We start from the raw sequence: 15,408 nt of genomic DNA on the forward strand, positions 1-15,408 counted from the left end.
TTCCTTTATTTAAGAGTCCTAGAATATTGGAGTTCTGAAAATGAATTTGTAGTATTTTGACCTTGAATAAGTGGTTATTTTAATAGTTATTTTCATTCTACTTATGGCAATGTGTTCAGAAGTTAAATATCTAGTTTTGTGAGCCATGAGAGGGCTTCCAAAGAGTCTGGCTTTTTGTCATAGGTCTCTACTTGTTTTAATTGGAAATCTGCTCAGTCTTTTCAGTATTCTCGTGGTTGCGAGCACACCTGTCTTTCCTTCACTATTGATGATAAAGACTAACAAATCTTTTTGGCTTGGCTACACACCTTTTCTGATTTGATAGTTTAATAACTCCTCATAGGACTTATTGATGAAGTAATTTGACTATTTCTAAAATGCAGGAAATTCACCAAAAGTTCTTTCCTGTGCATCTAAATACAATCCCATTCATGTGTGAGATCCCAGTACAGTATACAGCGTTAAGGAGAAATGTGCCACCTCATTAAAATTCCAAATCACAATGGGGGGAAGATGATAAATTGGATCTCTGATGAACGTGGATTTATCTCCTGCATCAGAGAAGAAAAGGTTTGTAATCCTGCATGTAATTTAAATTCATAAAACACTTGAAAGAAGTTGATGAATGCCAGTGTTGCTGACCTCTTTGTCACGGCCTCTGGTATGTGATGATGTGCTTTTTGATGTGAAAATTCCTTTGAATGATGCCAGCTTCACAACAGCAGGAATAATACAGATGTGTTGTGGCGATAAGAGATTTTTTTTTCTTAAGAAGCCCTTGGCCTCCATATGAGCTGTTCCGTCGTTTTTTTCTCATCTCAAATTGGCAGTTTTTGCCAGGGTGGCTTGACTTTTTGGTGATTGTTTAGAAACTGATCATTAAAAAAAAAATACCCACTGCAGCAAAAGCTGATCGGTTTCGGAGGGAGCTCTGGAAGAGATGTCCAGCAGCTGCTGCTGCAGATTGTGCTGAAAGCCTGGTTGTCTGGGGGGGGGTTCTGCTGCTTCATCCCCCCTTAAGCCCCCCTATCCTCTCTCTGTATCAGGGAAGGGATATACATAAAACCCACCCACGCACACAGTGTTGCTACGGTGATCGCGGTAATTTCACAGCCTATAAAAAGATCTGAAGAAAGCAGGAATATGCTATTGACTTGTGTGTTGGGAATGGGTCGGAGGGGGGTTGTTAAATGTCCTCTTTTTACATGTCATAAGATTTTGATTTGTGGATATGAATATTTCACTTAATATTCCTGTTCCTTAATCTGTGCAGGATGGTAAATGCTATTTATGTGCGAGGAGAAAAGTGTGCACTGCTTATTTTTTTCCACGCTTGGTAAATATTACAGTAGTTTTTAATGCAGAGGAAGCCTTGTGCTGCTCACTATCAACCCCAAAAGTAGCAGTGATTCAGGCAGGCTTAGAGTGCAGCATCACAGTCCGCCAAATTACAAAGAGAAGCCTGTCTGGGACATTACTGTCAGTATCTCAGTGGGCCATGGTACACTCTTATGAGAGAAACAGCTTGGGCTAGATGTATTTTTAGACTGAGTCACTTTGCTTGCAGCCAAACATGCCAGCATTTCCTGTTATAGGGATTTAGTGCTGTTTTCAAATATAATACTCCCCTTGTTCATTTGTTTTCAAGTAGCATGTTGATTTAATTAGTGCAGTAGAGTTGAGAGGACCTCCACACGCCCAAAAAGAACTTTGTATACTTAATGTTAAATTGGTAGCTTTTAAATGTTTTGTTAATGGCTATCCATGATTCGATACCTGTGCTACAATTTATACAAAGGCATTCTCATGAAACCCCTATACAGTACCTTTTAATAGGTTTAGATCTTTAAAGCTGCCTTAATCAGCTGACAGCCTGCACTGTTTTCAAAAGCGCATTTTCTGTTGATCACAGATTGCACATTTACATTTCTATAAGCTTGCAAAATCATTCCAAAACAGCATGGTGATCTTGGTCTCTTGTGCTAAAGCCCTTTTTCTTTAAGGGAAGATTCTTTCACATGTTGCATTTAATTATTTTTTTCTTGTGCCTTGCACCACCTACTTCCCCTTTTAAAACCAGTGTTACTATATACAGTCTTCCACAATTACGAGTAAATTAAAACCTTACTGGGAGTTTTTAAATAGTACACAGCATTTTCACACCTCCGGTGTGGAGTAGAAGAAAGGCACTATGGGTATTCTCTTCAAGCTCACAAGCCTAAGGGGCTTGTTGTGAGCATATGAAGCCAATACAATTTTTTAAAACTTCAAAAGCCTATACTTGATAGCATTTTTACTGAGAGACTTACCAACTCGTTTCCGACAACTGCATAAAGACGTCACTGGTAAATGACTGTGTTGAATAGTGTAGTGCTTGCTAAGGGTGCATATCAATGTACCGTATATGAATTTGGTGAAATTAAGGGTGTGTGTGGGGGGGTGACTAAGGTTGTCTCGGTTTTTCCTTCAAGTGCGGTCGGTATGTGTGGCATGCCAGTTCCAAAGCAGTAGCAGTTGATATTTACATTTCAATATATTAATGCATTGCTTTTCTCTCCTCTCCTGATTAGGTTTTTTTTGGTATCAGGGTGAAGTCCATAAGCTATGTTTAAATCAAAGACATTACTCTGTCCCAATTTGTTGTTGTCTCAATGACTTTCAGGTATATGGTTTGTTAGACGTAAGGTTATACACCAAAGATAGTGTAACTACAAAGCCGCCCATGATGCTACATCTTATTTGCTGACTTTAATGTAAGACAATATCTAAAATGTCTCACTAATCTGCTTTGTGTGAAGTTTGTGAAGGTAATTTTTGCAAAATGTGCTGACTTAGATAACTTTCATTGTACAATGAAATTAGAGAAAAAAGTACTACTGTGAAAGAAACACCAAACTGTCATATACAGTCAAAAGACTGAATTTTCAAAGAAAAAGTAATTGCATGGAAGGCTTGTTTATAAATATGACAAGAGTACTTAGCTATTGCTAGGTTCTGAATTAACTACTTCATAATTCAAGTGGTTATATTTCTGATGTCTGTTCTTCATGAAGAGTCTTCAAGCAATCGTAAAGTTTCTTAGTGGAAGGAATATAAAAAAGGTAGAAATAACCTTTTTGTATTAAACTATCATAAGCATAACATTGGGATTGAGATAAATCTAAACTGGGTGATGAGGTGTCACGGTGGTTAGCATTGCTGCCTTGTAGCAGTGGGGTCCTGGGTTCCAGACTTGGGGTTTGATCTCTGTGGAGTTTGTATGTTCTCCTCATGACTCCCACCATGACCCTGTATTGGATAAAGTGGTAAAGAAATAGATAAAGGTAAGTTTTGTAAGGTTCTCATTTAGAAATTTGCTGTTAAAAATGCTAGCTTTTTATGATTCCATGTCTTGTGTCTGTATTGCAGCATGAAGTCACCTTTATGACTCAGCCAATTTTGGGCCTTAGAGAGCATGTCAAACCTTATTATGACCAGCAACATCTGTGGACAGGAAAGTTGGAGTCACATTTTGCTGATATTACTTTTTATTAGCGTTTTAAGCAGATGTTTTTGAAAGAACAGTTTTAGGATTTTATGTTCTTGACTGTCCTCGGCTCATAACATTTTAGTTGTGCAGATTTGCATTCCTTAAATACGTTGTGAAAACTTGTGAAAGTCTTGTGTTTGTGGGGATGTTTGTGATTTTATAAACAATGGGATCCAAAACAAGTACTGTAATTTCAAGGCATTTAATTAAGTGTATGGCAGTTTTCACTTGAATTTGGCATTCTGTTCTGCAAATGGAGTCTGAAACCAAATTAATATATTATTTTCTTTAGTATAGTTGATTGATTGTAATTATCTTGTAATAAGCGGGTTAAAGACCTGCAGCAGCCAGTGGTTCAGGCATTTTTTCTGGTACTACATATCCTAGTCTTTTGTTAATTTAGAAGTCTTGACACATGACTAAGGGAATTATTTGGCTGCTTTTAATGTGATTTTACTGAAAATACATTGCTTGATATATTTTTCAAGGCTATAATTTGATTTGTTTGCTGAGGAAGCTCTCTTTGATCTGCTGTGGAGTCACAGTGGAACAGTTTGGATGATTGCTGCTGGGAGCCCCCGACAAAATGCATCACATCAGCTCATGAATTAGACCTAGAAGGGAATGCCTGTCTTGAGCTAGGCTGAGGACCAGTTTCGATGAGACCAGAAGGACCTGGAGTATAGTCTTCACGTGGGGAACAATGTTACAATTGTGTACGAAGGGCCTTCAGGGTGACTCGCTTTGCTACACGTATAAATGTTCATTGACTGGCTATCTTTTTTGTCAGACCTTATTGAGACTGTTGGGATGCACTTCAAAGCCGTGTGATGTTCTACCAAGTTATTTCCAACCTTTGCGTGCATTGTCAAACACAGGCTTCATGTGTACGTAATTGCTTTTAAACAAAATGCATTAAGTCTGATGTACCATGTGCAACTTCATTGACTTACTTTAGTTCATGCTGTGAGTGATGACCTTTTTTTTAAAAAAGGGAGGTCTTGAAATCTGATATTCTTTTTGGGGAAAAACATTGGAGCTTTTAGTCTAGTACAGTCTTGGCTTCTGCGAAGGCTTGGATGGTTTTCTGAAGGACTTGATTAAAAATAGTTTATTAATCAGCTGAAGCTCTTGACATTTTTGTTGCAAAAAATGAAATGGACATTTTTTAAATGAAGGGAAGAAAATTCAACTTCAGAGATGTCACTGACTATACTTAATGAAAAGGCCTCATTTCATACGGGTTTCCCCGTTGGACATTAATCTTACAGCATGTACTTGACGTAAGCATACTCTGTTGCGATTAAAGACTTTGATGTTAGTTTTGCATGAACACTTAATGAGAAAATTAGGACTTTTTTCCAATGTATCTTGAAAAAAATGTTCACGCTCTCTTCAATCATTTGTAATCATTTGGGGGGAAAAACACTCCATGTACTGCATTTCACACACTTAACAAAAGCATTTCTTCTGATAATATGCGTGTCCTTCTCAGAAAGGGCAGTCCTGTTGGTATTAGGAGAGTGGATAATGAATTGTCGAGTGTAATTGAAATATAATCTCATTGTATGTCCTTCATCGTACTTCAATTGTGGCCTAGAGCGGTCTACATTTCTTTCTATGTAGTAAAGTCAAAAAGGTTGCATGTTTGTCATAATTCTGTGACTTTTCAATGTTGCAATATTTTTTTCCCTAAGGATACGAAAGGCTGCAGTTTTCCATTATTCTGAGATCTTGTTGGGAATATTTGTTTAAGCTCTCTCGTGGTCTAGCTCAATTCATGTTGACTTTCTTTTCTGACTCTCAAATTCAAGATTTCACTAACATACTGTGCAATATGGGGGTTCGCAATATACATTAGGGTTAGGGACCAGAAAGTCACAATTTGTAACAAAGCAATGTTAATATCTGTGATATTGATTACAGTTTAAGATTTGATTTATTGAAATTCACTTTACAGTGTTCTCCCATTTGATTTAGCTTAATTTGCAGTGTTCAGTCATATGCTGTAACCTGCCTTGCTGCCTTAATGGAAATGAAGACATGCACAAAAATGACTAACTTTTCCTGGTTCCTGAGAATGCAAAGGCTACTCTTCTGCTACATTTGAGCTCAGGCCAGCACATTTAAACTGATTGTCAAACTGAACTGAAGTTAAGTCCTTGCTATTGTACGTATGTATTGTGCACTAGATAATTTTGCAGATACATTCTAGCTACATCCCAGTGAGCAAGTTAACATTTTGGTCCCGATATTATAAAACACAACTTTAAAAGCAAATGTGAAAGCCTGTAATGATCCTGCTTCCAAATTGCAAGGTACATTTTATTTAGAGTTGGCAGTGTGATAAAGGTGTTTACATACAGAGGTGTAGCAGCTGAGCAGAGTTGCCGTATTACTCAGCTGGTGATTTCATGAATAGGACATGAAGATGGAGAGCACTCTGACATGAAGGAGAGCTGCAGTCTCTGGACTTTGCCTCAAGTTTGGATTCCTCTAAGCTGAACATTTGTGGTTGCAGTTTTGTGTTAGTGTCCAAAAAAGCTGCTAGCAGGAACAGTCTTGAATGCTGCCCTTTACTGGTGTGGTTTTCTCTTATGGCCCTGGCAAACTGCTGCTAAATCCTTAATGGATCACATCATTGCTGAGGTTTAAAAATCATCAGGCTTGGCAATGCAGTTTCCTTCTTCCAGAAAATGGCCTAAATACCAGATGCACTGTATTATTTACATCTCTTTTTGGCAATCTGTTTTTTTGCCTTTTAATGATAAGATCTAGCAGTGCATCTTGTGAAACAGCCTTAGCCTTTTAGTGATGAGATTGACTACTGTATATTTTTAAATACTGTAGTAATGTACTGCATACCCATTGACTGTTGTATTATTGCAACTTAAAGTTCATTTTTTTCCAAAGTCCAGAAATTAATCAAATTTTGTAAGGAATACACCAATGGCACTTTTTTCTTAAAACCAACTCCTACACTTTAGGAGTGCCATCAGGTTTATTGTTTTAAATCATATAGTACCTTTGTCAACAGTACACCTCCCTAATTTTGATGTGTATAACAGTGCTTGTGTGATTAATGACTGTAACTTGCCTGAAGTTTCTTTTACTGTTCAGTTTGCTGAGCTAGGTCATACAGTAAACTTTTTCTAACCAGTGATATTAAAAATAAACAAATGATCTCAGCTGTTACCTTGACACAGCAATCTTGTCAGATTTATCTTATCAATGCCATTTCTGTGTGTCTCGTTGAAATAATAACAAATTGCAATTATATGTAAGAACTTTTGCAAGTTCCTAGAGACATAGGGTAACTTTGATTTAAAATATATACAATATAGTATTAAAGTTGATAAAATAGTGCTGAAATTGTGAAATGTCAATTTCACTCTGTGGGTGTTAATCATTTGTATATCATTAAATGAGATGGCAGTAAAGCCATAACATATAAGTTATGCAGTGATGTAGCTTCTATTGACATTGGGTCTTTTCCTGATATGATATCTCATACTGACATTGCTTGCAAACATTGATGTTAACAATCTTGCAATGCGGTACAGCCTACATTAAATTATACTGTAATTACTCATGTAATGTTATGATAGAGAGCTTGCGGTTCTTTTTAAAGTGACATCTAAGGTATAACTCTGTAGTGCCACTAATTTGACAAATGGAGAGGTGAATTCATCTGCTGCTATTTATGAAATCCTTTGGAGAAATGTGCAATACAGCTTTCTTTAATGTGAGCTGCTGTACAGTTACAAGTGCTTGGAACATTTGAAACAACTCAATCACAGGTGTACTGTACATTGATGTTAATAATACTCAGACCATTTCACATAGGCTTGCTTTTATTGTTGAGTTTGTACTTTTAGCACCCACTACCTGAATAAAAACACTAGATTTTCTACCTGATTAAAAATGCTGAGATTGATAAAGTACCAGCAACTGAATAAAATATTTGCTGTATGTGCTCCACTCATTTGTTTATATCCTTGGGATTATTTAAATGCAGTTTACCACAGTTCCTCATAAGTTATTTTAATGGCTATTTTCACAGTTGTCTTAAGTATTTAAAAAGCCACAAAATACCTGTTTTTCTTGCTTTACTCAAATTACTCAAAACTTAAATTGAGCTATTTTACCTTGCATTAAAAATGTTACCTTCATTGGAATATAGCCTTTGTTCCCATTTTTGTTGTAGCCGAGCTTGATAACTATAACTCTTTCCTGCTAATTAAATGCTTAATTGTTTCCCAGAGATCTCTATTGCCTTTTAACACCATGCCCTGAAATGCAGGCCCTTCACATCTCACTATTACTCCTTAAAGTTTAAAAGAAGCCCAAAATAATTCCAGAAGAGCTAAAATCAGTTGAAATCAGTTACTCAAGTAATTTGAGTAGCCTTAACAAAAAATTGCATTCCTTTCCTACTTTATACTTTTTGTTTCCATGCCCAGTTTCATAATCTACATCTTTGTTCCCAGCATTCAGCACTGATGTACCAGGAATCATGTTTATGTTTGTATCTTCATTTTCAACATTATGGCCATATTCTGTTCTTCCTTTAATACTTATGGTTTCTCTGCATTGTGTCAATCTATTTTAATATTGTCCAAAATGCAATGTACAACATACTGTAGATATTCTCGGTAAGAATTTCTAAAATCTATCTACAGTATATGTAATAGGTATATCTTATAATGTTTCTTTGTTAGTCTTAACATTTGTTGCAAAGGTCATTTCTCCTTACACTAACGTTTTGGTAGTGTTCAGAAAAGCAATGCATGAGACCTGTAATCCTTCATTATCAAACACCATATTTCTCTATGGTAAGCAATAAGGGAATATTTATCAAAATGTTCAATCTGCAATGTTGTTGAAAGAGCTTTTGCTATGATATATGTACATTTAAAAGGTGTGCACATCACTCTAAAAGATTTGCCTGTTCTTTCTGTAAGTGTTGATCTTGGAGTCATTCTGTTTTTTCTCCAAGTGCAGTTACCAATAAGAATCATTAATTAAATACTGTTGAAGTACTTTTCATTCACTCGTTTTCCTAAAAGGACCATGGAAAGAAATTCTTGCTGAAGTATTTTCAGTCTGAGGCAGAACATGTGTTAAAAATACAGCACCTCTGATAAGTTTACTCTACAGTTGCCAGAAGTCAAGTTTTGATACCAACATTTCACTTGCAAATACCTCAAGATGTAGATACATGTGTATCTCAGAACTTGTTTTCTGTTTTGAGGGATGCTTGATAGTATAGCTATTAAAGTCATTGTTGGTGACTCCTTAATGCAAAAAGAAACATCTGCTATGGATATGGTTATGAGCTTAGACTCTTGACTAATCTGTTAGGTGGTTCTGGAAGGTAGAGACGTTTAGATACATTTGTCTTATCCTTGGGTTATTTTTGTTTCATGGATCCAGATTACTTGAAAAGAGGGCTGCAGGGATTGTTGTTGGCCTCTTCCTTCAAGTAAGGGTGATGAACATTGGATGTGGAAATAATTGCTTAGTCCTTATATGATTGTTAGCCTCTGGTTCATCAATGGAGGTCGTGATGGGAAAACAAGATGGGTCTAGACAGCCGGTTTCCTGGTAGGTGCATGAAATAATACTCCACTGAATATTGGAACTGAAAAGTACCAACTTTAAGTAAAACAACATACAGTATATGGGGAGAATTTTCCCCCAGAACATGATGTGTAATTACTGGGGTTTAGGGACCATGAGATTAGTTCTTTGTCCTGTACGAATAGTCAGAGATTTACCATTTGTTTGATTAATTTTCCTGTATATCATATAAATATTTTTATATTATGAACTTTTAACAGTTTTTAAGTTCTTTTCCATGCTTGGTAGCCTGGTGTGGTGTCCGAGTTATTGTTTCTTTCAAGACTCATTTTGAGCTCTACAGTAAATTGTGATTTCTTGCCTAAGCTGTTTTTGTTTGACATGCAATGACAATTTACTGTAAAAAAGCATGGATATGTAAACATTTTTTATACCTCGAGTGGTAGAATTGTGCTTGTGGTGGTGGAAGATGTTGATGAGGAGACTGAAAGTATTAATCATTTGGTAGTTGGTAGTCCACTTGCAACTCTATCATCATCAGCAACAATTATACAATTTATGACCTAGGCCATCAAATTTAACATCCAGCATAATGTTTCTCTTCATGTACAAACTACACTAGCAATTTTCTTACTACTCACAGTTAAGGAATTGCAAAGATATAACACAAAGTTGAAATAATGGACAGTGTGTGACAGTTGCGATGTAAGATTGCAGACCTAGAAGCTACGCTGAGCATGCTGTACAGTACACAAGTTTAAAAATGTCATGGTGTTTTCTGAAAGTTGTAAAGAATTTTTACATTGAGTTTCTCAGTTCATCAACGACATAAGTGTGAAACAGCGTATAGTAGGGGTGACATATAACGGGGACTTTGTTTTCAGAAAATAATTAATTATAACAAAAGGATCTGTGCGTTAAGTAGTAAACCTTCAATATAAAAGCCATCCTCCTTGTTGAAACCAAGATGACCAGTGTTGAGGCAAAGATCTGGAAACTCCAATATCATACTGTATATTAATAACCATCAACAATGCTTGTAGAGTATTCCAAATCCTAAAAAAAGTTTGATTAAAATCAACCCAGCTGATTTCTTTAGAATCAACATGCACAAATCAGAGGACACAACTGGAAACTAAGTAGAAGAGCCTTTAAAACCCAGACGAATAAGCCATTCTTTACCCAAAGGGCTGTGGGAGTAGGAAAACGAACTACCTAGAAGCCTATACTCTAGCTTCTTTCACAAAATGAGACACTAGGATAAATGTACTACCCTAAAATGAGCTAGATGGACAAAATGGCCTCCTCTTACTTGTGTGCTCCTACAGTATGTAGTGTATATAACAAAGGAGTCATTGACAGAACTAGTCTCTAAATAATATAACAGTACCCAGTTTGAAATGGCCTACATGTTTATTTTTGCATTTGGGGAAAATACCATAACACATTAACAACTTTGCAACAGAATTTAACTGTGAACCAGGGGTTGTGGGAAAATGTTAGCCACACCCTGTTACTGCTTCAAAAGCTGCAGCAGATGTCAAGCTCCACAGGGCTTTGGGATTTACTAGGCCTTTTAAATAGGATTTGCACCATTTGTTGTGTTGTTTTTTTTAAAAGTGAAATCCCTTCTGTTAATATTGTAATCTGTCATCTCAGTTTTTAAGTAGATTGTTTTCCTCTTAAAATGCACTGTAGATTGCATTTAAGTCCTTTAACATTGGTAAATGTTCCTTTCGTTTTGGTAGTGTTTGTCATGGCCTGTTCTGCACTAAATCCTTTATCAACCAGAGAAAAACCCATTTTTACTTTTATTGTATTTTCACATTCATGCTCTTGTTTATACCTCACTTGGCAGAGACACACTAGCAAGCATGTTTGGCATCTCTAACTTGTCTGTGTGCCCTGCAATAGAAGAGTGTCCTGTCCAGGGGTATAGTCCCATCTTGCACCGTATACTCTGGGTAGCTCTTACCCGATGTAAGCAGCTTTCTGATAATGGATGGGTGTTCTTAATGACCTCACTGCAGTAGGTCTCCTACTTACGATGAAAATTCAAAAGGAAACTACCTGTCGGTGCAAGAAGTCAATTCTTTCATTTAACCCACGTGCTCTTGTGCTTCTTCTGCAGCGAACAGAGTATTTGTCAAGCCCGAGCTGCTGTCATGGTGTATGATGACGCCAACAAGAAATGGGTGCCAGCCGGCGGCTCTACAGGGTTCAGCAGAGTCCACATCTACCATCACACAGGGAACAATGCATTCCGAGTGGTGGGACGCAAGATCCAGGACCATCAGGTGAGAGACCGGCCTGGGCCGAGAATAAGAACTGCAGGTGGATCACCTGCTATATGTTATTAAATTCTCCAGTGTGACGTCTGCAGGGTTTCCTGTAATGGGGATTTCCATTTGCTGTGGACCAAGAAATATACTGATGATCAAAATATATTTTTTTATTAATAATTGCCAAAAAGGATACAGCACTTGGGTCAATGTTTTGGGCACTCTTTTGATCAGTTGGTGAGTCAGTTTAAGTTGTGGTTGTTAAATAAACACTAAATGATATCATTAATGATTATAATGATTATGAAGCATACTAATATGTCGTATGTCAAGCCGGGTGAATATCAAGAGAAAAAAAAAACTCTTCTTTGCTTCATTGCATAACTTGAGAGCAGTGCTTTTGTGTCACTGCTATGTTGGAGCATTGCCTCAGTGGGGTTCCTGCCCACATTGGGGTCAAAGCCATTTTATTGAAGAATTAAAGGTTTGTGTAGTCCTCAGCAAGTGTGATATTACTGTATGTACTGCAGACCTATCAATTGGTCTAGATGTGATGGTCTCACAGAAATGTCTAGTTATTGCACAACTTCTTCCTGATGGTGATCTGACTGCACAGAGCTACATTGATCTAGTTCCAATGTCTCCTGCTGCCATGCCTGTAGTCTCATCCTGTCATGCCAGTATCCCAGCAGGTTAGCTGATGTTGTTGTGCTGCTCTTGTAGCAATTACTTTTTTTGTGGAATGAGAATGATGGTTTCACCATGGATGCATTGTTTATTTATCAGGTGAGCTACAGTAGGACGCAGAGTAGCTTCTGGAGTTAAAATGCCAGTGAACAGAAACATGCCTGTTCAAGATCTTCAAAACAGCAACTTGGTGTAAAACATATTGCTAATGTACAGTGCCTTGCGAAAGTATTCGGCCCCCTTGAACTTTTCAACCTTTTGACACATTTCAGGCTTCAAACATAAAGATATAAATTTTTTATTTTATGTGAAGAATCACCAACAAGTGGGACACAATTGTGAAGTGGAACGAAATCTATTGGATTTTTGAAACTTTTTTAACTAATAAAAAAATGAAAAGTGGGGCGTGCAAAATTATTCGGCCCCTTTACTTTCAGTGCAGCAAACTCACTCCAGAAGTTCAGCGAGGATCTCTGAATGATCCAATGTTGTCCTAAATGACTGATGGTGATAAATAGAATCCACCTGTGTGTAATCAAGTCTCTGTATAAATGCACCTGCTCTGTGATAGTCTCAAGGTTCTGTTGAAAGCGCAGAGAGCATCATGAAGACCAAGGAACACACCAGGCAGGTCCGTAATACTGTTGTGGAGAAGTTTAAAGCCGGATTTGGATACAAAAAGATTTCCCAAGCTTCAAACATCCCAAGGAGCACTGTGAAAGCGATCATCTTGAAATGGAAGGAGTATCAGACCACTGCAAATCTACCAAGACCTGGCCGTCCCTCTAAACTTTCAGCTCAGACAAGGAGAAGACTGATCAGAGATGCAGCCAAGAGGCCCATGATCACTCTGGATGAACTGCAGAGAACTACAGCTGAGGTGGGAGAGTCTGTCCATAGGACAACAATCAGTCTTACACTGCACAAATCTGGCCTTTATGGAAGAGTGGCAAGAAGAAAGCCATTTCTCAAAGATATCCATAAAAAGTCTCGTCTAAAGTTTGCCACAAGCCACCTGGGAGACACCCCAAACATGTGGAAGAAGGTGCTCTGGTCAGATGAAACCAAAATCGAACTTTTTGGCCACAATGCAAAACGATATGTTTGGCGTAAAAGCAACACAGCTCATCACCCTCAACACACCATCCCCACTGTCAAACATGGTGGTGGCAGCATCATGGTTTAGGCCTGCTTTTCTTCAGCAGGGACAGGGAAGATGGTTAAAATTGAGGGGAAGATGGATGCAGCCAAATACAGGACCATTCTGGATGAAAACCTGTTGGAGTCTGCAAAAGACCTGAAACTGGGACGGAGATTTATCTTCCAACAAGACAATGATCCCAAACATACAGCAAAATCTACAAAGGAATGGTTCACAAATAAACGTATCCAGGTGTTTGAATGGCCAAGTCAAAGTCCAGACCTGAATCCAATCGAGAATCTGTGGAAAGAGCTGAAAACTGCTGTTCACAAACGCTCTCCATCCAACCTCACTGAGCTCGAGCTGTTTTGCAAGGAAGAATGGGCAAGAATTTCAGTCTCTCGATGTGCAAAACTGATAGAGACATACCCCAAGCGACTTGCAGCTGTAATCGCAGCAAAAGGTGGCTCTACAAAGTATTAACGCAAGGGGGCCGAATAATTTTGCACGCCCCACTTTTCATTTTTTTATTAGTTAAAAAAGTTTCCAAAATCCAATAGATTTCGTTCCACTTCACAATTGTGTCCCACTTGTTGGTGATTCTTCACATAAAATAAAAAATTTATATCTTTATGTTTGAAGCCTGAAATGTGGCAAAAGGTTGAAAAGTTCAAGGGGGCCGAATACTTTCGCAAGGCACTGTATAGCTTGTGCTAATTTCTAAGATGACCACAGTCTATTTACTATAGCTGTGACTTCCTCAGTAAAGTCCCTGTTGAGCATCTAGGTTAATGACAGATGTTAATCAACATAATTTACCTACATATATTACTACACTTACAGCCTAAAGTTTCCTTTATATTCTTGAACAGAGAAGACTATGAATGGACCCGATGCAAGTATATAAAATTCTCCAAGGCGTTAATAGAGTCAAGCCGCTGGATTTCCTAAGAATAAACTGTGAAAGTACCCCCTTTTCATTTGCAACCGCTATGTCCTTATTTGTCATGTCTGATTGATGAAAATGTTAGTGCAGCTGCTATAAAAGATTGCCATTTTCCTGATGATAATGTCTTGAATTTAGTCGTTCTAACTGATAAGTTTCTTTTGATGCGTGGTATACGTGATACACTCTGGATGAGATCGTCCATCAACACACAAAAATAAGCACAATGAGATGAATTTGGAGAAAAAATATTGGAAAAAATTCTGCCTATAGCATTCAAACCATCTCCCATCACTGTGGGCATATTTTTTTTTCTTTTAAAGAGGAAAGAAGTCACAGATTGAACTGAAAATTCTATGAACATTCAGGAGCTGGTTTGAAAAAGGCAGTTCAACATCTTATAATTTTATGGGAAGGCCAGAGTTTGCATGGTACATTTTGAACTCCATTGTGAGATTTGTCTTTCTGAATAATATCACAATATTGGAGACTCTTTGCACTTGCAGTAAATAATTGCTTGATTACAGCAATTTAAAATTAAGCGTTATTGCTTCTATCCAAGTATTTCAAAGACAACATTATTCACATCCTAAACTTTGTTTTTCAAAAACTGTTTGCATTTAATATTTATGTTAAAAGAGTATTTTGCCAGGCCTTCTTTAATGTATTTAGTGAATGAAATGGGTTATGTCGTTACAGGCTTCTTGCTATTGTATCCCGTGTATGTGGTTTTTAGCAGGGTAGAAGGAAGCACTGATTTTATTAAAGTAACCCCATGTGTGTTTAATAGGGTACACACCAGGTTTTTGAGGCAGATTCTAGTATTAGGGCTTTTACTAAAGGTTTTAGGTGTTGTATATCCGTTTGATATCAGCTTCTTTTGAGCTACTATGAGGTACGTTTCCAATGTTTTGCAACTCTTGTGGTAAACCCACAGGTAACCAGGTCTACTAGAGGCCTTGCATCCCCAGACCATAGATTTGCACCTGTGTCACCTCTAATCCCAGGCTCATGAGGTTTCAGCAGCTGAGCAGTGCTGGTTCAGTTTGTAGCACAAACTCTAGATATAATACAAATTCTCAGGCTGTTTCTGTAGGTGGTTCTGTACTGTATTAGGGGACTCATGTGGATGGCAGCACCTCTGTCTTGTTGTCTTTGAAATGATATCCTGATATAACAAGACAAAGAAAATGTTAAACCAAGCAAGCAGTGATTGCTTAACTTTGGTTTGTAAACGGGA

General features: G+C 37.6%; 1 protein-coding gene across 9 annotated transcripts in view; it reads left to right on the forward strand.

Moving 5' to 3' along the window:
* The window catches only part of enah (ENAH actin regulator), a 156,747-nt gene that overhangs the window by 56,082 nt on the left and 85,257 nt on the right, over positions 1-15,408 (forward strand). For all 9 annotated transcript variants that reach the window (XM_069179741.1, XM_069179735.1, XM_069179719.1 and 6 more), the window contains one exon: positions 11,244-11,409. In XM_069179741.1, the coding sequence (XP_069035842.1) occupies positions 11,278-11,409 (132 nt within the window). In that variant the 5' untranslated portion in view covers positions 11,244-11,277. The remainder of the gene's footprint in view (positions 1-11,243; positions 11,410-15,408) is intronic.

This window comes from Lepisosteus oculatus, chromosome 2 (genome assembly GCF_040954835.1).
Source record: "Lepisosteus oculatus isolate fLepOcu1 chromosome 2, fLepOcu1.hap2, whole genome shotgun sequence".
Classification (NCBI taxonomy): Eukaryota; Metazoa; Chordata; class Actinopteri; order Semionotiformes; family Lepisosteidae; genus Lepisosteus; species Lepisosteus oculatus.